General features: G+C 48.9%; 5 protein-coding genes across 5 annotated transcripts; 2 read left to right on the top strand and 3 right to left on the bottom strand.

Moving 5' to 3' along the window:
- Positions 1–30: 30 nt before the first annotated feature.
- On the bottom strand, positions 31–1,996 carry BC939DRAFT_484599 (amino acid permease-domain-containing protein; the record flags this gene model as incomplete). Its single annotated transcript, XM_051559262.1, has 4 exons — positions 31–799; positions 895–1,359; positions 1,504–1,690; positions 1,795–1,996. 4 exons carry the CDS (start codon positions 1,994–1,996, stop codon positions 31–33), a joined length of 1,623 nt encoding a protein of 540 aa, XP_051410023.1.
- A 2,028-nt stretch (positions 1,997–4,024) lies between these two features.
- BC939DRAFT_399551 (exocyst complex subunit Sec15-like-domain-containing protein) lies at positions 4,025–7,482 on the bottom strand (the record flags this gene model as incomplete). The annotated part of the gene is made up of 14 exons (XM_051552482.1): positions 4,025–4,138; positions 4,226–4,366; positions 4,461–4,755; positions 4,839–4,990; positions 5,095–5,230; positions 5,339–5,448; positions 5,544–5,645; positions 5,715–5,846; positions 5,936–6,216; positions 6,303–6,460; positions 6,554–6,626; positions 6,726–6,792; positions 6,913–7,056; positions 7,168–7,482. 14 exons carry the CDS (start codon positions 7,480–7,482, stop codon positions 4,025–4,027), a joined length of 2,220 nt encoding a protein of 739 aa, XP_051410024.1.
- A 1,168-nt stretch (positions 7,483–8,650) lies between these two features.
- On the top strand, positions 8,651–10,584 carry BC939DRAFT_399581 (poly polymerase catalytic domain-containing protein; the record flags this gene model as incomplete). The annotated part of the gene is made up of 2 exons (XM_051552488.1): positions 8,651–9,251; positions 9,353–10,584. The coding sequence occupies 2 exons, from the start codon at positions 8,651–8,653 to the stop codon at positions 10,582–10,584; spliced, it is 1,833 nt and encodes a 610-aa protein (XP_051410025.1).
- A 193-nt stretch (positions 10,585–10,777) lies between these two features.
- BC939DRAFT_413309 (transmembrane 9 superfamily member 3-like) lies at positions 10,778–13,727 on the top strand. The gene is made up of 9 exons (XM_051552960.1): positions 10,778–10,991; positions 11,122–11,174; positions 11,293–11,432; positions 11,543–11,668; positions 11,764–12,011; positions 12,125–12,256; positions 12,357–12,749; positions 12,864–13,303; positions 13,403–13,727. Exons 1-9 carry the CDS (start codon positions 10,890–10,892, stop codon positions 13,545–13,547), a joined length of 1,779 nt encoding a protein of 592 aa, XP_051410026.1. The 5' UTR covers positions 10,778–10,889; the 3' UTR covers positions 13,548–13,727.
- Positions 13,678–16,077, bottom strand: BC939DRAFT_458276 (uncharacterized protein). The gene is made up of 6 exons (XM_051556576.1): positions 15,907–16,077; positions 15,544–15,627; positions 15,124–15,440; positions 14,715–15,035; positions 14,246–14,617; positions 13,678–14,158 (listed from the first exon to the last, which is right to left on the bottom strand). The coding sequence occupies exons 1-6, from the start codon at positions 15,996–15,998 to the stop codon at positions 13,914–13,916; spliced, it is 1,431 nt and encodes a 476-aa protein (XP_051410027.1). The 5' UTR covers positions 15,999–16,077; the 3' UTR covers positions 13,678–13,913.
- Between the last annotated feature and the right edge of the window lie 124 nt (positions 16,078–16,201).

Genomic DNA, 16,201 nt, shown 5'->3' on the forward strand with positions numbered 1-16,201 from the left:
TAAAATATAATTATATCCTGTTTGCCTCTCTTAGACCTTAACGTCATTAGGAGTGCTTGTGTGAAGCGGCGAAGCATCGCCCTTGACTTCCTCATGAGTAGTATGATGACGCTCGCCAACGACCTCCATAGGCTCAGACAGTGCATAACGCTCAGGGTTATTCAGCCTTGAGTGTCTGGAGCCATATGCAGCGTAGAACACCAGTCCGATCGCCAACCACACCACAAGACGGATAATCGCCGACACGGAATCGACAGCGATCAATCCTACACAGCAGGCAGCACCCAAGACAGGGAGAACGGGACCCAAAGGAACCTTGAAGCGACGAGGACGGTCAGGCTCCCTCCAGCGAAGGATCAGAACCGAGCAATGGACCAAGAAGAAAGCAAAGAGGGTGCCGACCGAGGTCAAATCTGCGAGCAGATCGACGGGGAACATGCCTCCGGCAGCAGCGCAGACCACGCCGGCGATGGCGGTGGTCATCACGGGGGTCTTGTACTTGGGGTGAAGGCGGGAGGCAATCTCCGGGAAGAGACCATCGACGGCCATGGAGAAGAAGATACGGGGCTGTCCGATCAAGAGGACCAGCATGACAGAGATCAGACCGGCCAGGATACCGATCTCGCAGAAGATTGAAAGCCATTTCATACCAGTCGCCGCAGCAGTGACCTGGAAGGGGGCTCCGCGACCAGTGCCGGCGATCTCGGTGTAGTTGACGACTCCCAGCATGACAATACTGGTGGCAATGTACAAAACTGTGCAGATGACCAAGGACAAGCCAATACCAATAGGAAGATCGCTACAGGAAAGAGAAGAAGGGACTGTATTAGTTTAAATTGGATTCATAGTCGCACATGGACCTTCGGGAAAACAAAACAAAGTTGCTGTGCTTACCGCTGGGGGTTACGTGCCTCCTGGGCAGCAGTGCTGATAGCGTCGAAACCAATGAACGCAAAGAAGACGATGGTCGCGCCTCGCAAGATACCACTTGGGCCAAATTCTCCAAACTTGCCCGTGTTTGGTGGGACGAAGGGACTGAAGTTGGCTGGGTCGACCCACTTACAGGCACCAAAGATAAAGACCACAATGACGATCAATTTGACGACGACCAGGATATTATTCACACGGGCAGAGGACTTGACGCCTCGGCAGAGCAGGATCGTCAAAAGGATGACAATGAGGAACGACGGCAATGAGAACCAGTCTCCTGTGAGACTGAAGGCATCCTGCTGGTATGCAAATGGCGCTCGCATGAGTTTTGTTTGGGGTTCCCATCCGAACGCATCTTTGAAGAAGGCTTCCAAGTAATGGGAGAAACCGACAGAGACCGTAGCAGCACCGACCAAGTATTCGAGAATGCTGTTGATGGGAAAGCGGTCGTTGAAATCCACAAGAGGGGAAGTGAGAGGTTAGTAAGTGTGCACAAGGGTACAAAGGTGTTGCATATTGCATAACTGCATAAGTGCGTAAAGAGAGAGAGAGAGAGAAAAAAGGGCAGCTTACAGATCCCAACCGATAATCCAGGCCAGGAGTTCTCCGCAGGTAGCATAAGTATAGGTATAGGCACTTCCGGCAATTGGTACCAGACAGGCCATTTCAGCATAGGACAATGCAGCAAGACCAGCAACAATGGCGGCAATCACAAACGAGATGGCGACTCCAGGACCAGCCCTTTCGTGTGCAACCACACCTAAAATATTATACGAGAAAAAGTTGATCATAGCATTAACAGGCTTGTTCGGGATGGCTAAAGCGTTCCAGGGCAGGCGTGATGATATAGTATGCTGGCCTTACCTGTCAGGACAAAGATACCCGTGCCGATAATGGCACCGATACCCATGGCACTCAGGTCCTTGACTGTCAAGACACGCTTCATCTGCGAGGTCTCGGATTCGTGATCGAGGGAGGCGAATGTGCGGGTGTTGGTGAGTCGACGGGCTTGCCATTTGATAAAAGATTCGTTGTCCCTGCGCAGGTGCCGTGTGCCATCGCCCATGTCCCTAAAGACGGCGTGGTCGGGCACGATGTCGTGTCCAGTCATTATTGTGTTGAGAGATTAAAAGGGGGGAGCGGGATGCGCGTAAGATGAAGAATGTCAGGATTAAGGAAGGAGGAGGCGATATTTTACACGATGGAGGGAGTATCTATAGAGGACCAAAGGTGAAGGAAAAAAAATGAGATGAAGGTGGGCTACGGGATCTTTTTATGTCTGCAAAAATGAAGAGACTAACGATCGCCCGGAACCCGTTAAGAAGAACAACAAAGGGCCGTCGTTTGGTGCTTGTTTGGATACACTCTTCATGAGCCAAACGTGAAAGTGAATGGACGATCTGGCGTTGGTAGTGACTACGGCTTTCAATACACCGGAGTAGGGTCCAAGAGCTTTCCGGCCATGTCGAATCTCGGTAAGTTTTCGTTTACGGTTTGGTGTCATGGTTTCGATGGCCAAGAGCGGCAAATATTAAATTAAAGAAACATAATCAATGCTGGCCTTTGCCCATCGAGGATGAGGCATAACGGCGAAAAGTATAGGGCCGAATTGTGTTCCTGCTCTGGCTCTAGGGCATTTCGCAAGACGATAGGCTGAAGTAGGTACAGCCAAGCGCGTGCCTATGTTTCGGGAGTACAAGCGAAGGTTAGCCATTCAGAGGACGCGCTCATCAATACCAGAGGGAGTGGGCTGGGAGGAAAAGAACAATCTTACGTTAAAACCGTTTAAACTTACTTGCAGCAGAAATAAGGTGTGAAAAACAAGAAGAAAAAACGGCCGTTTTGGTGGATTTCGGTATAGTTGCGGATGCAGAGCCGCACATGCAGCTCTGGTGCTAGAGTCGAGAATGTCTTTTTTGCACTTTCATGCATTCACGATTTTCGACCCTCTCTTATGTCTTCCTATTTGTTCTCCTACTGCGAAGAAAATGACAAACAAGTCAAAACGGCTGTGGTATACACAATGGCATGAAAGGAAACGTCACTGAGTAGGTGCGTGGGTGACTGGGGCGAGTAAGGAGGATAGGTGGGAAAGTGGAAAAAAGACTCACGCTATCGTGGACTAGCGTGGCAATGGTTCCATGCGGCAACTGCCAAATGTAGTCGAATTCCAAGCATAACCTTAATGGTCTCGCATGTTATCGAGGAAAGACAGGTTTAAACAAAGACTAATCTTTCGTTACGACGTTTCAAGCTAATCCATTCTATCCCTCTTTCATTATTATTATTATTATTTCCTCCTCTTTATCAGCATTAACCCGGATCCAACTTCCGCTTGCTGGCATCATTTCGCCCTTGACATGACGCTCCCTCTCTGTTTTTATGTCTGTCTGCGTTCTGTTATGTTGTTGTGCACACTAGACAATCTAGATTGAGCCCTATAAGACGCGTACAACTTAGGCGTACATTTTAAGCATGTCAAGGTTAAAAAAGGAAATCAGCGCCCTCGCCTGGCACCTGTTGTGCGCACCGCAACTTCGGAACATCCACCGGAGAGCTGTTGCTGCTCCTGTTGTTTGTTGTTGGACAACGATCTGCACTGGTGGGTTAGACCAATGCTAACTCTTTGTCGTGTGAACGTTTGTTACCATGCCAACGCTTGTCTATCTGGTTAGATCACGCATACGAATCGCCCTTTGGCTGTTCCGATGTTCACGTCTTCATTCTTCGCCCCATTCGGCGTCTCTTGAAAGACTCAAAGCAAAAAAAAAACCGGCGTCCGCATTATTTTAATTACAACGCCCTTTCATTTGGACATGTCTCGCAACATTAGGCCACGAGTCCTTCACTCTCACGCTACACGCAGCATATCTTGACTTCTTTTGCTTTGTGAACTCACGAAGAGCTGCTCTTGATGCCACCCCACTCCAGCACCTTGCCCCAGTCTCGCCCCTTCGCACGCTCTTGCGTCGCTGTCGTTGCAGCAGGAGTTGTCATCAACCTAGCGAGAGAGAGAGAGAGACAGAGAGAGAAAATTAGCCACTTCATAACAGAAGAATAGGGAAATGAAGAGAAAATAGATTGGGAGAGAAGCTTACTTCTCCAGCATCCTTGTGACATCGTCAGCCTTGACTTGGGCATAGTTTCGGTTTCGAATAGCTGGGTCCATGTATTCCTCCGTATTCTCTGACAGTAGCAGACTGATGAGCTATATGGGATTAAAGCACAAGTCGTAAGTACAGAAATTTCATGATGATTCAACGCAACAGGACAGAGCGATAAGACAGCGTGTTACCTGTCGTAGAGGGAGGAACGTCTGGGCGACATTAGGGTTGTCCAGGGTCTCTACGAAATCCTCCAGGTATCGAATGTCCTTGTCAAAGATGGCGACAAAGTTCTGGTTGATGTGCTTTACATTTGGATCCGTTAAGATACCCTAAAATAACAGAGACCAATTAATGACGGTGAGCGCATGCATCAGCACCTGAAAACCAAGAAGTCCGGGAGTGCAATTGCAGGATGAAACTTACATGCAGCTGCGATGCAAGATGTTCCAGGGCATCGTAGTACACGAAAGTCCTGATTGTATCCGGGAGATTCTGCAAAGTGGCGCTCATGACAATAGAGAGGAACGAAACTAATTCTTGAATGTATGTGCTATGGAGATCCTCGATACTCGACGGGTGCCAGTCGTATTCAGCCAGCTCTAAAATGTCGTCAATCTTGGAATTCACCAACTCCGAGATACGTTTCTCCGCACTCTTCCTTGTTTCTCTGAACAGCGCTGTCGCCTGAAGGGAAATCCTGCTAGAGTCGGATGTGGATCTAAGCAATCACAAATCAAGGTTAGATACAGGGTATAAATACACTAGAGTATGATCCACACATGTATGACTTTGAAGACACACCTCATCTCCGTTAGTAATTGCTCAAAATCACTGCAGGCACCCTGAAAGTACTCCAGGTTGATGATGATCTGAGCGATCTGAGAAAGGTTCCTGGACTCCAATTTCTTTAGCCAGACGGAATGAACGTGCTGGATCAACAACGTATCCAGGCTCTAAATGGGTGTCAATAACGGAGAAGATTACTGTTAGTCCCCATCTTCGTGCGCGATAAACTGGACCTGGAAACGGTAACGGCGCCTAGGGCGCGGATACTCACATCCTTGACAAGATCGTCCATCTCGTTTTGCTCTTGATTGAAACCTTCCACAAAGCGATAGAACTGGCCGACAAACTGCCGGATGTCCTCGCAGCAGTAAGGAACGACCTTGGAGAAGGGCAATGTTCTTGGGAATCTGTATCCATATTAACGAAAAATCTGTCGTGTCAGTTCGATTAGGAACACGCCATGAACAAGTGGCTCCGAGTGCAGGATAATTTCCTCGGAGACACAGAACACATACCCTTGCCGTGATGATTGTCGGTCTTCCTTGAAGCGGAACGACATCTGCAGCAGATTGTACTCGTCCTGATTTTCGACAAGCATAGGCGTGTAGTCATCCTCGTCAACCAGCTATTCGAGGGAAACAAAATGGAGGTCATTGCGATGGTTCATATAAGCATGCAGAAAAGGCCGATTCATGTCAACTTCATGGTGAATAGCTGTACCTTGTGAAAGTTGGCACTGAACTTATTTTCCAACTGGTCGGCATAAGTGCGGAACAGGGTCAAGAGCAGGTCGTTCAGTTTGCTCACTGGATAATTGTAGGACTAATGGAAGCAAGTTTAATGATGAAATCTAGCAATCGTGGCACAAGAGGGTAGACTACGCTTGCTTACCTCCATGGTTTGGATGTACAACATCAGAAGCAGCTTGATATTCAAAAACATGTCTGGGTCCTGACAGTTGGTAAGTCCCTCCGAAAGCATTCTGATCAAGAGATTCGTCACTAACTCGCAAAGTTCATCCAGCTAGAGAAAAAAATAATCTCAAAGAGGTGCTATCAGTATTGAGGCATTCCAGGATCCTTGTGAATGTATCGAACAATCATGGATGTTACCTGACTCTGTGTTCGAAAGTTTGTTGTGGAATACAGAATGATGTGCTCCACAATAAAGAATCCGACGATATCCTGCAATAACGATTCAAAATTGTCTGTGTTTCGGTCCTTGAGATTGAAGGAAGAGGTAATGGAAGAGAGCGTCAACTTTGCTTGGGCCCGTCTGTCCTCAGCATAGCTGGCTCTGAGTCCCGCGCGCTGGCCAAGTTCATCATAGACATGCAGACATTGGTATAAGGGTTTGAAGTCCAGCTCGACTTGAGCAGTCTCCAGAATATCCACTATGGGAGCAATTGCACAACGAGGTCAGCTAGGTCATACAGGCATTTCTTTTACACGCACATCAAGGCCTCCTTATCTCTTGTACCTTCATTTTCCTCGTTAACAGCTTCCTCTACTGCCGAGTTGACATTGTGTGTTGTTTTGAGGCGTAATCCTTTACTGGATCTTTCGCGCCACCGTTGCTGTCGAGCTGCCATTCTGTCCATAGCGAGTTTTCCCATTGTCTTTTGACTTGAACGGATGCTGATGGCGAGTAGGATAAAGTAGAAGTAATGAGTATAGATATTTACGACTAATCGAACCGCTGAGCTGACATCAATTTCCGTAGCACCATACCTGAAGAGCCACTCTTTCATCTCTGTCGTAACAGCATCCTTGATTGCATACTGCAAAATAGGGATACAATCCTCTAATTGCGGCATGGGTCCAAAGCAGTTCGTCAGCATTCCTTACTGCTGGTAGCTCCACTGAAAGCCATTACGGCAAGTAAAATGGTAGAATAACTCACGCATGTGTCTTGCAAACTCGAACTGGATTACACTGCGAAGGTGGACGACCTGAATCTCGTCTACAATCTTGGGGGGAGGGGGGTTTACAGAGTTGAAGAGCATTCCAGTTAGAATCCCGATTCCTGCTACACCACGGGCAGCAGTTGCTCCATGGAAACGTATCAGACAAGCAATTGATCCACTTACTCGCAATGCAGAATAGTATTTCCTGTTCTCAACCTGTACGTTGACCCTGTTGGCGAGATCCAAAAAGTTGATACATCTACGTAGCGTTTCGGTCGCTGTCGCAATATTTTCGAGTATCTTTTTTGACTCTATCAACTCGCGTTTCTGTTCAATGCAATACAATGCAGGTTCATCGGGTTAGTTGCCGTAAAGGCGACGCTGGTGACGTGAATAATGGATCCCAATGGTGTTGCGAAGGACTGGGTGTGGCGATACCTTGGCCGTCAGCTCTGTTCCTGCACGCTGTACGTCCGAATTGAGGGTATGGATCTTGTCCTTGAGGTCGACGGTGCCCTGCCTGACCTTGAGAAGTCGGTCGACAGACTGTACAAATTCCTGGTAGTTGGAGTTGCACATCTTTTCGATCTCCATCTCCTTGCGGCGAATGAACGCGCTGAGCTGGTCGAGGAAAGGCTTCATTTTGTTGTTGCGGTAGACCTCTTTCATGGTGGGGCCCAGATGTTCCAGGTTCTCGGCATCGTTGGTCGCATCCGAAACCAGGACGAGCTGCTGAATGTCGAACTCGGCCATGACTTTATGTGTGTGTTGGTGCTGGGCGGTTGTGCGGTCGGTTGGGTATAAGATGATGCATTTTCGGTCCTTGTCAAGGTTCAGCGACGCGGTCTGGCCGCAAGTCACGATACCCCTTCTTTCTTTCCTGTCATCCAAATTCGCCTGGCATCCGATTGAAAGGGCAGCGCTGAATATCCAACTGAACCCGAGCCTTGAGCGTGGATTAGCATCCCGGACAACAACGCACGGTCAATTGGGTTCATATCCATTGCGCTTGGGTTCCTTTTGGCTACACCACTGCCGAGCACGCTCTACGATCATGCCAGTTCAACAGAGATTATCCCATGCTTCATCTGTCTATCCATCACTTCTTTCGGCTTGGCCTGCTGGCAGATAGCTCATTATATTACTTCAAGGTCGCAGGATGTGCCCGTGGAAATAAAGAAAAACCGGAGACATGGCTATATCTGACGGTGCCGCGTGTGTGCGTGTGTGCCCATATTGATCATTTCAATTGGATGAGTCCAATGGGAACTTCAGAATAGACCTGAAAAAAAGAATGGTGGCAAAAACGGCGCCAGTTGACACGTCAAAATGGTCTTCCCCGCCTAAACCTTATTTCGACGGTGGCAAACACCAAACAATTCGTATGAAAGTATAAAGAGACCGTACAGCGCACCTCCAAACCGCATTCTCTCTCTCTTTACTCCACACGTCCTTTTGTCCTCTTCCCAACCCCCATCTTCCTTTCTTCGCTTCCTTCGCTCTTTTTCATCCCTTCGACCCCTTTGATCCTCGATAACCAGCTTCATTTGCTACCGTACACTCTTTATCCAGTACATCTCTGCGCTCGCTGCCTTCTTCCCCACCCATCCACTGCATCGTTCCTTGCTTGCTTGCGCGCGTCTACTCTCATATTCAAAACATGCCTCCCAAACGTGCTGCCAAGGGCGCTGCTGCTGCTGCCCCACTTACCCCGCTCTTTTCGGACTGTGTCTTTGCCATCGCTGGCACCATTCCTGGCCTCAAGCAAAGCGATATCGCCGCTCTACTCACCGGTGCCGACTCGGGCGCGACCATCGCTCCAGGCGTCACCCAAAAAGTGACTCACCTCATCACAACCGAGAACGAGATCAAGAAAGCAACAGCCAAGATCATCAAGGCCGCAGATATGGACACCGTCACCATGGTCACCCTCGATTGGATCCAGGGCTCGCTCAAGGAGAAGAAGCGCCTCGATATCGCCCCTTACAGACTGGATTCTAACACCACCACCGCCTCATCCTCTCCTTCCTTGGCAACTCCTGCTGTGCCTGCTGCAAGTACCCGTCCTGTCCGAGCTTCCAAATCCGCGACCAATGCAAAACGAAGGGCAGCTGATGATGCGGACGAGGACGAGAAGGTCGAGAAAAAGATCAAGGTCCTCAAAGATAAGGTGGCTAAGGCTTCAGATGCACCTGTAAAGATCCGACAACCCCAGGTAGATCAGGCGTGCACACTGGCTCGTGACTTCTCCGTCTACGTGGATTCGGAGGTTGCATGGAATGCGCGCTTGAATCAGACAGAGATCGGCAACAACAACAACAAATTTTATTTGATTCAGCTGCTTCACACCCCCACCAAACAGTACGCCGTCTTTTGCCATTGGGGCCGTGTTGGCGCTCGTGGACAGACATCTACCGACAGGCTGTACGACATAGATCAGGCTAAATCTATCTTTGAGAAAAAGTTCAGGGACAAGACCAAGAACAGTTGGGCGGACCGTGACAAATTTATGAAGCACGCTGGTAAGCTCACGAAGCATTGCGTTTGCTGCCTCTATTTTGTCTATACTGAAAAACAATTTCTAACGCATTATGTGTCTTTTTCGTTTTCTTGCCACATATAGGCAAATACCACTTGCTCCCTCCAGATGACGGTGACTCGGACGATGAAGATGAGTCCAACACTAAAGGGAAAAAGCTCAAGGAGGTGAAGGAGGAGGAGGAGGAGGAGAAGCCTGTCCCCGAATCCAAGCTCCACCCCAAGGTCCAGGAACTCATGAGAGTCATATTCAACACTAGCATGATGAACCATCAGATGAAGGAGCTCGACTACGACGCGGACAAAATGCCACTAGGCAAGTTGGCCAAGCCAACCATTCTTCACGGATACGAGGTCCTCAAGCGGATCGGCGCCATCCTCGACACGAAGAACCCCAGTTTCAGCGAATTGGTCAATCTTTCGAGCGAATTCTATACCGTCATCCCACATAATTTTGGCCGCAGAGTCCCTCCTGTCATCAAGGATGCCCCAACGCTTAAGATGAAACTGGAGATGCTCGAAGCCTTAGGAGAAATTGAAATTGCCCAGAAGATCATGAAGGAGAACAAGAAGGACGCCGAGACTATCACAATCAACCCATTGGATCAGCAGTTCGCCTCCTTGAAACTCAACAAGCTGGAGCCCATGGACAAGTCGAGTGAGCGCTTCAAGTTGATTGAGAAATTTGTCAAGAATACCCACGGCTCGAGCCATTCGGCGTACAGCCTTGTCATTGATGAGGTCTTTGATCTGGACCGCGAAGGCGAATTGGAAAGGTTCAACAGCTCTGGACACAGCAAGCTCCATAACCGTCGCTTGCTCTGGCATGGAAGCCGTCTGACCAACTATGTTGGTATCCTTAGCCAGGGCCTTCGCATCGCGCCTCCAGAAGCCCCGGTCAGTGGCTACATGTTCGACAAGGGTGTATACTTTGCCGACTGCGTGTCAAAGTCTGCTAACTACTGTTTCACCAGCGGCACCAACGACACTAGCCTTATGCTTCTATGCGAGGTTGCCCTTGGCGATATGTTTAAGATCGAACAGTCGGACTGTTGCGCTAAGACAAACTCGCAGAAGGCCAGGAAGCACTCGACTAAGGGCTGTGGACTCTCTTACCCCGACGAGGCCGACGACGTGACGATTGACGATGATGTGAAAGTCCAGGTCGGACGTTTGAAGACGGAGGTGAATAATCAAGGCTTCGGTTACGGATACCGACTCCAATACAACGAGTACATTGTGTACGACACCAGCCAGATCAAGATGCGTTACCTCCTCAAGATGAAGTTCGACTACACCCAACAGCGCCGCTACTAGGCCTCTGGGTTGCCGTATCTGGCCAGCTTTCTGGCGCTCGCGCAGACCCTCCTGGTCTTTGCAAATTACTTTGCTTTGCTTTTCACTGTTTATCCATACTTCTCTTGCATTCATATTTGAGCATGTACAATATTCTCTTTCTACTGCCCCTTAATAAATCCAAGCGGTTAAATTCGATACCTCGAATAGTTTCGCATTGCCCATCGCCCAACTTACAAAGAACATCACCACCTGGAATCGGGAGACAATAAGCAACAGCAATAGCGCCGTTAAAACATAGTTCCCGCGCACATTTCCATACCATCATGTTGGTCAGGAAAGGATGGACGACCAAGGTCTTTTCCTCGCTAGCATTGCTTGCAACCTTAGCTACGACCTTGGTCACGGCTGATGAGCACTCACACAAGGTGCTTACAACCAACACTCGACAGCACCCAGTAGCATGAACAGCGCCCGATGTAATTTCGTGTCCATGTCCATAATTATGTGCGCTGCTAACCAATTGCATTTCTCTGCTTGTATGATGTGATCTCTTAGTATACCGAGCTGGAGGAGGTCGTCGTATGGGCCAACTCTGTTGGGCCATTTAGGTGAGTTAGGGGGCACAGGAATGCGATCATCTTGTGGGATATACCGCTGGATGAATGGAAGACGAAGGAGAGAGTGACAGAAAAATTGACAGACTGCGTTGCGGACTTACGTTAATAGTAATCGACAGGAGACATACGAGTACTTCCAGCTGCCGTATTGTAAGGGCGAAGGCAAGGTCGAGCATCGCCACGAGACCCTGGGCGAGGCACTGCTCGGGATGGAGCTCGTTAATTCTGGAATCTCGATTCGTTTTGGACGTGAGTGACCAATTGCGTATCGGCTGCTTTGAAGAATTACAAGGCATCGCTTTTATCCTCAGGAGATGCAGCTATACTCACCATATGCGCGGTTGTGAACTATCGCTTAGAGAGCAAGGCTGTCACGCCAATTTGTTCACGGCGCTTACTGACGCCGCAGGATGTCAAGACCTTCAGTTATGCAGTCGCTCACGATTACTGGTTCCAATACTTTATCGATGATCTTCCTGTCTGGGGTAGGTATCGAAAAATAGCATGGCATTCAGACCGTCTTTGCGCCTCTTCCAGACTTGCATTGTTTTAACAACTGAATGTCTTCTTTTATTCGCAGGGATGGTTGGAACCCGGGACAAAGAGACGGAGCAAGTGTCGCTATACACTCACCAGAATTTCGAGTTTGAATACAATGGCGACCAGATCATTTCTGCCAAGGTTACACCAGGTCAACCGGTACCGTTGATCAGTTCGCAGGCAGGACTAAATGTCGACTTTACGTACTCCGTCATTTGGAAGTCAACCGACAAGGAGTTCAAATCGAGATTCGAGCGCTATCTGGACTCAGACTTTTTCGAAAACAAGGTATGAGCCACTGTGCGACTCTTGCAGAAAAGACCAGTAGATCAAATAATACCTGAAAAGCAAATACTCAGCTAACACTAATAACGTCTCCCATGGACATGATTGACACTTAGATCCATTGGTTCTCGATTTTCAACTCGTTGATGATGGTTTTGTTCTTGACGGGCTTCGTCAGCGCCATGTGGATCCGGCATCTTCGCCGGGATTTTGCCCGCTACGACAAGGAGGCTGGTCTGAATGATTTTGTAAGTGGAAGCAAGGATTATATCATCCAAGATATCTATGATTATGATAATTGACACTTATCTTATCTGTTTCTTTTGTCATTGTGGCAAACGTTAACAGGACCATGACCTGGGGGATGACTATGGATGGAAGCAGATTCATGGCGACGTGTTCAGACCGCCAGTAAACCCCATGACATTTGCAGCCTTTGTCGGAACTGGTCACCACCTGGCATGGACGTCGTTCTTTGTGATCCTGTACACGATCTTTGGACAGGAGTGGACTGAGCGCGCCAGCATCATGACAGCAACCATCTTTATCTATGCCCTCACGTCCATGATCTCAGGATACTCGAGTGGCAGTCAATATGCACAGTACGGAGGTCGGGACTGGGTCCGCGTCATGTTCCTGACAGCGGCATTTTGGCCTGCCTCGGTCGCCATCGTCACTAGCTTGAACAATACGATTGCCATCTACTATACCAGCTCTCGCGCTATTCCCTTTGGCACCGTGGTAGGGCCCTTGCCCTCATAATGTTCACATTAACATTGTTGTGCCTGCTTTGGTATCCTCTATTGCTGTGCATTAATGCGAAAAGACGTGGTTCTCTCATTCCTTGCTATACAGATGGCACTTCTTTTCATCTGGCTGTGTATCGTACTGCCATTGACACTCGTAGGTACGATCCTCGGAAAGAATTGGGCAGGTAAGGCCGACTTTCCATGCAGGGTCCACCCGATCCCTCGCCCAATTCCTGAAAAGATCTGGTACGCCGAACCAATTGTGGTGATCGCGCTTGGGGGCATCCTTCCGTTCGCATCGATCTTTATCGAGATCTACTTCCTGTTCACGTCGTTCTGGTCCTATAAGGTTTACTATGTCTATGGCTTTGGACTGCTCGTGTTCTGCATCGTGATGCTGGTAACGGCCTCGGTCACGGTCGTGAGTACCTACTTTGTGATCAACACAGAGGACTACAGATGGCACTGGATGAGCATGGCGACATGTGGATCGACAGCCGCCTATGTCTACATCTATGCGGTGTATTATTTCATGCAAAAGACAAAGTAAGCATTAATGCCACTGCTTTACTTTTTTGTCATTTGTGGTATATGAAAGAGCTAAGCATATGCTGATGTTGTCTTCTTGTGCCTCTCGACATTTAGGATGTATGGTCTCTTCCAGACTAGCTTCTACTTTGGCAACACTGCATTGGCCTGCATGGCCATCTTTTTAATCCTAGGGTCTGTGGGCCATTATGCAGCCAACAAGTTCATCATGAGGATATACCGTAATGTAAAGCTGGACTAGACTGAGATGCTTATATTACTCTATATTACTACAAGAAGGCGTGATGGGCATGGTCTTTTTTTGAAAAATGATCTTTCTTTTTTTATTCAAGGCGAATATGCAATAATAAATGTTCAATATCGTATTTCTATCCGTGGTAAAAAAAAAAAAAAAAAAGTATTATATTTAAACGCGCTTGGGGTTCGGAATCGCTTCGCGCATTTATTGGGAAATCGATGTTCTGTGTCGTTGAATGGTGTTCAAGAGTGAGGATATGCTACATAGAAGGTGCATTCATAGGCCCTGTATGCATGATTGATTGGATCAAGAAAGGAGTCCACGAGGCATCTTTAAGAAAGTGGGAGTACGACAGGATTCAAAAACCACTTAGAAGTTCTGGGTCGAGAGCTCCCAGAGATAGGCGCCAAGGAGCTTGGTTCCCTCAATGTAGTTAGAGCGGTCGAGCTTCTCGTTGATCGAGTGAGCGCCATCGGAGGAGCGGCCCATGGGCAGCAAGAGCACGTTCTTGTTGAGGGCATCCTGGAAGGTCAGGGTCACGGGAATGGAGCCACCCTCACGAGTCAAGTCGGGCTTGACCTTGTACACGCGCTCAACAGCCTTGGCAGCAGCGACTAACGAAACCAGCGAGCATTCCAATTAAAATAACGCCTCACTTTCAGATAATTAATGCACGAACTAGCCTAGCGACTTTAACGTACCGTAGTTGGGGTGCTCAAAGGAAGCGACCCAAGGCTTGCCGGCGTGGAGGCACTCGACCTCGACCTGGTTCTTGGAGCCGAGCTTGGCAAACTCCTGGTTGATGTACTTGACAACGCAGCTGTCGATCTTCTCGGGGACCATGTTGGGGACTGAACGAATCGAGAACTTTCCAATGACCTTGGCGGGGATGACGGTCTTGGCGCCAGGAGCAGAGAAGGCGCCCTCAATTCCGTGGAGGGAGAGGGAGGGGTAGCGCCAGCGGCCCTTCAAGGCATCGATGTGGTTGTCGTGGATGGTGTTCTTGGCGTCAATGGCGTTGTGGAGGGTGCTCAGATTGAAGTCCAGAGGGGGGTACGAGGCCTCCTCAGCATCTACATCAATCGAAATCACAAGAGCGGGCCAACGTTAATTTTTTTCCGATTACAATATCATATCCATTTTGCAGTATACAGGTAATAATCGCCATACCAGTCAGAGGAGCAACATCGTCCATGATGCCAGGGATGAGGATCTGACCCTGAGGAGTGACCAGCTTGGAGAAGATGTAGGCCAGATCGGTCATGGGCTCGTGGACGGTGCCGCCAAAGACACCAGAATGGAGATCACGGCCGGGTCCCTTGATGACGAGCTTGTAATAAGAGATTCCACGAAGACCATAGGTGATGCAGGGCTTGCTATCGCCGAGCCAGTAATTGTCAGAGATACAGACGGCATCAACGTCCTTAAACCAGCCCTTAGCCTCGGAAATGATAATATCGTCCAAGCCCTCTGATCCATTCTCCTCCATACCTACATGCATGAATGAAATACAAGTCAGTGGTTGTGAAAAACTGGTGGAAGGCAATCATCCATAGTAGTCCAATAGCTTCGGACTCACCCTCAAAGCACATGCGGAGGTTGACAGGGAGCTCAAGACCCAACTTCTGGTGAGCCTCGATGGCGTTCAACCAGCCGAGAATGGGTCCCTTGTCATCGGTAGAGCCACGTCCGCAAAGCTCGCCCTTCTCGTTTTCGACCAGCTCGAAGGGCTCGGTGGCCCAACCATCCTCCTTAAGAGCGGGCTGGACATCGTAATGGCCATAGACCAAGACGGTCTTCTTGGCGGGATCACGACCATAGGCACCCAAGACGATAGGGGGCAGCTGAAGAGTGTGTCCGTCCATGACATGGGTGCCGGGATCGCGAATTTCGTATCTATATGTGACAAAAAAAAAAGCAATTGATTAAGTACGAGTGCAAGCTCTGCTGCGTCGATGGTTCTGTGAAGTGACGGACTCCATACGGCACAAGGACTTACTCCACGTTGAGGCGCTTCAATTCCTTCTGGACCCATTCACCCATGCGGAAGACATGGGGACGCATCGAAACGTCGGAGCTCACACTAATGAAAAAAAAAAAAAAAAAAATAACACGGAATTTTGTGAATTAGTCAAGGGCTCCGAAGTCAAAAAGCGAAGGTGTCGAAATGGGACGGAGTGGCGTGCTGCTGCCGACACAGGCATCAATTGCCTGCGATTGTCAGCAACCCAGATGGTCGAAAGAAGGTGAGTTGGTCCAAGTCCATCCAGTATATTGCTCTGTGTTGTATCCTGGCTCATAGTTTAGTCTAGTCCGAGTCTGAGCCTGAGTATGGGTTTCCCACGAGGCATGGATGTAGTACCTGGGAATGGCAACGACCTCACGAAGACGCTGGACATAGGCGTCCTGGTCCTTGTCGACCTGGGCAAAGAACTGGCTGAGATGTGCGTCCATGGTGGGGTTCTTGTAGCTGGTTGTTGGTACGAAAAAGGAAGAGAAGGGATGAGTGTGGGAAAGAAGGAGGAGAAGAAGCGGAGGGAAGAATATACGAAGAAAATGCGCCGTGGCGAATAGGAAACACGACAGCGTGAACGTCACTTCTCACGGGTCTCTTCAGAGTTTGGTCCGGGAATCGAAGTGTGGTCCGACCCTTTTTT

The sequence above is a fragment of the Gamsiella multidivaricata genome (assembly GCF_025024155.1).
Source record: "Gamsiella multidivaricata strain RSA 2152 chromosome Unknown BC939scaffold_53, whole genome shotgun sequence".
Lineage (NCBI taxonomy): Eukaryota > Fungi > Mortierellomycota > Mortierellomycetes > Mortierellales > Mortierellaceae > Gamsiella > Gamsiella multidivaricata.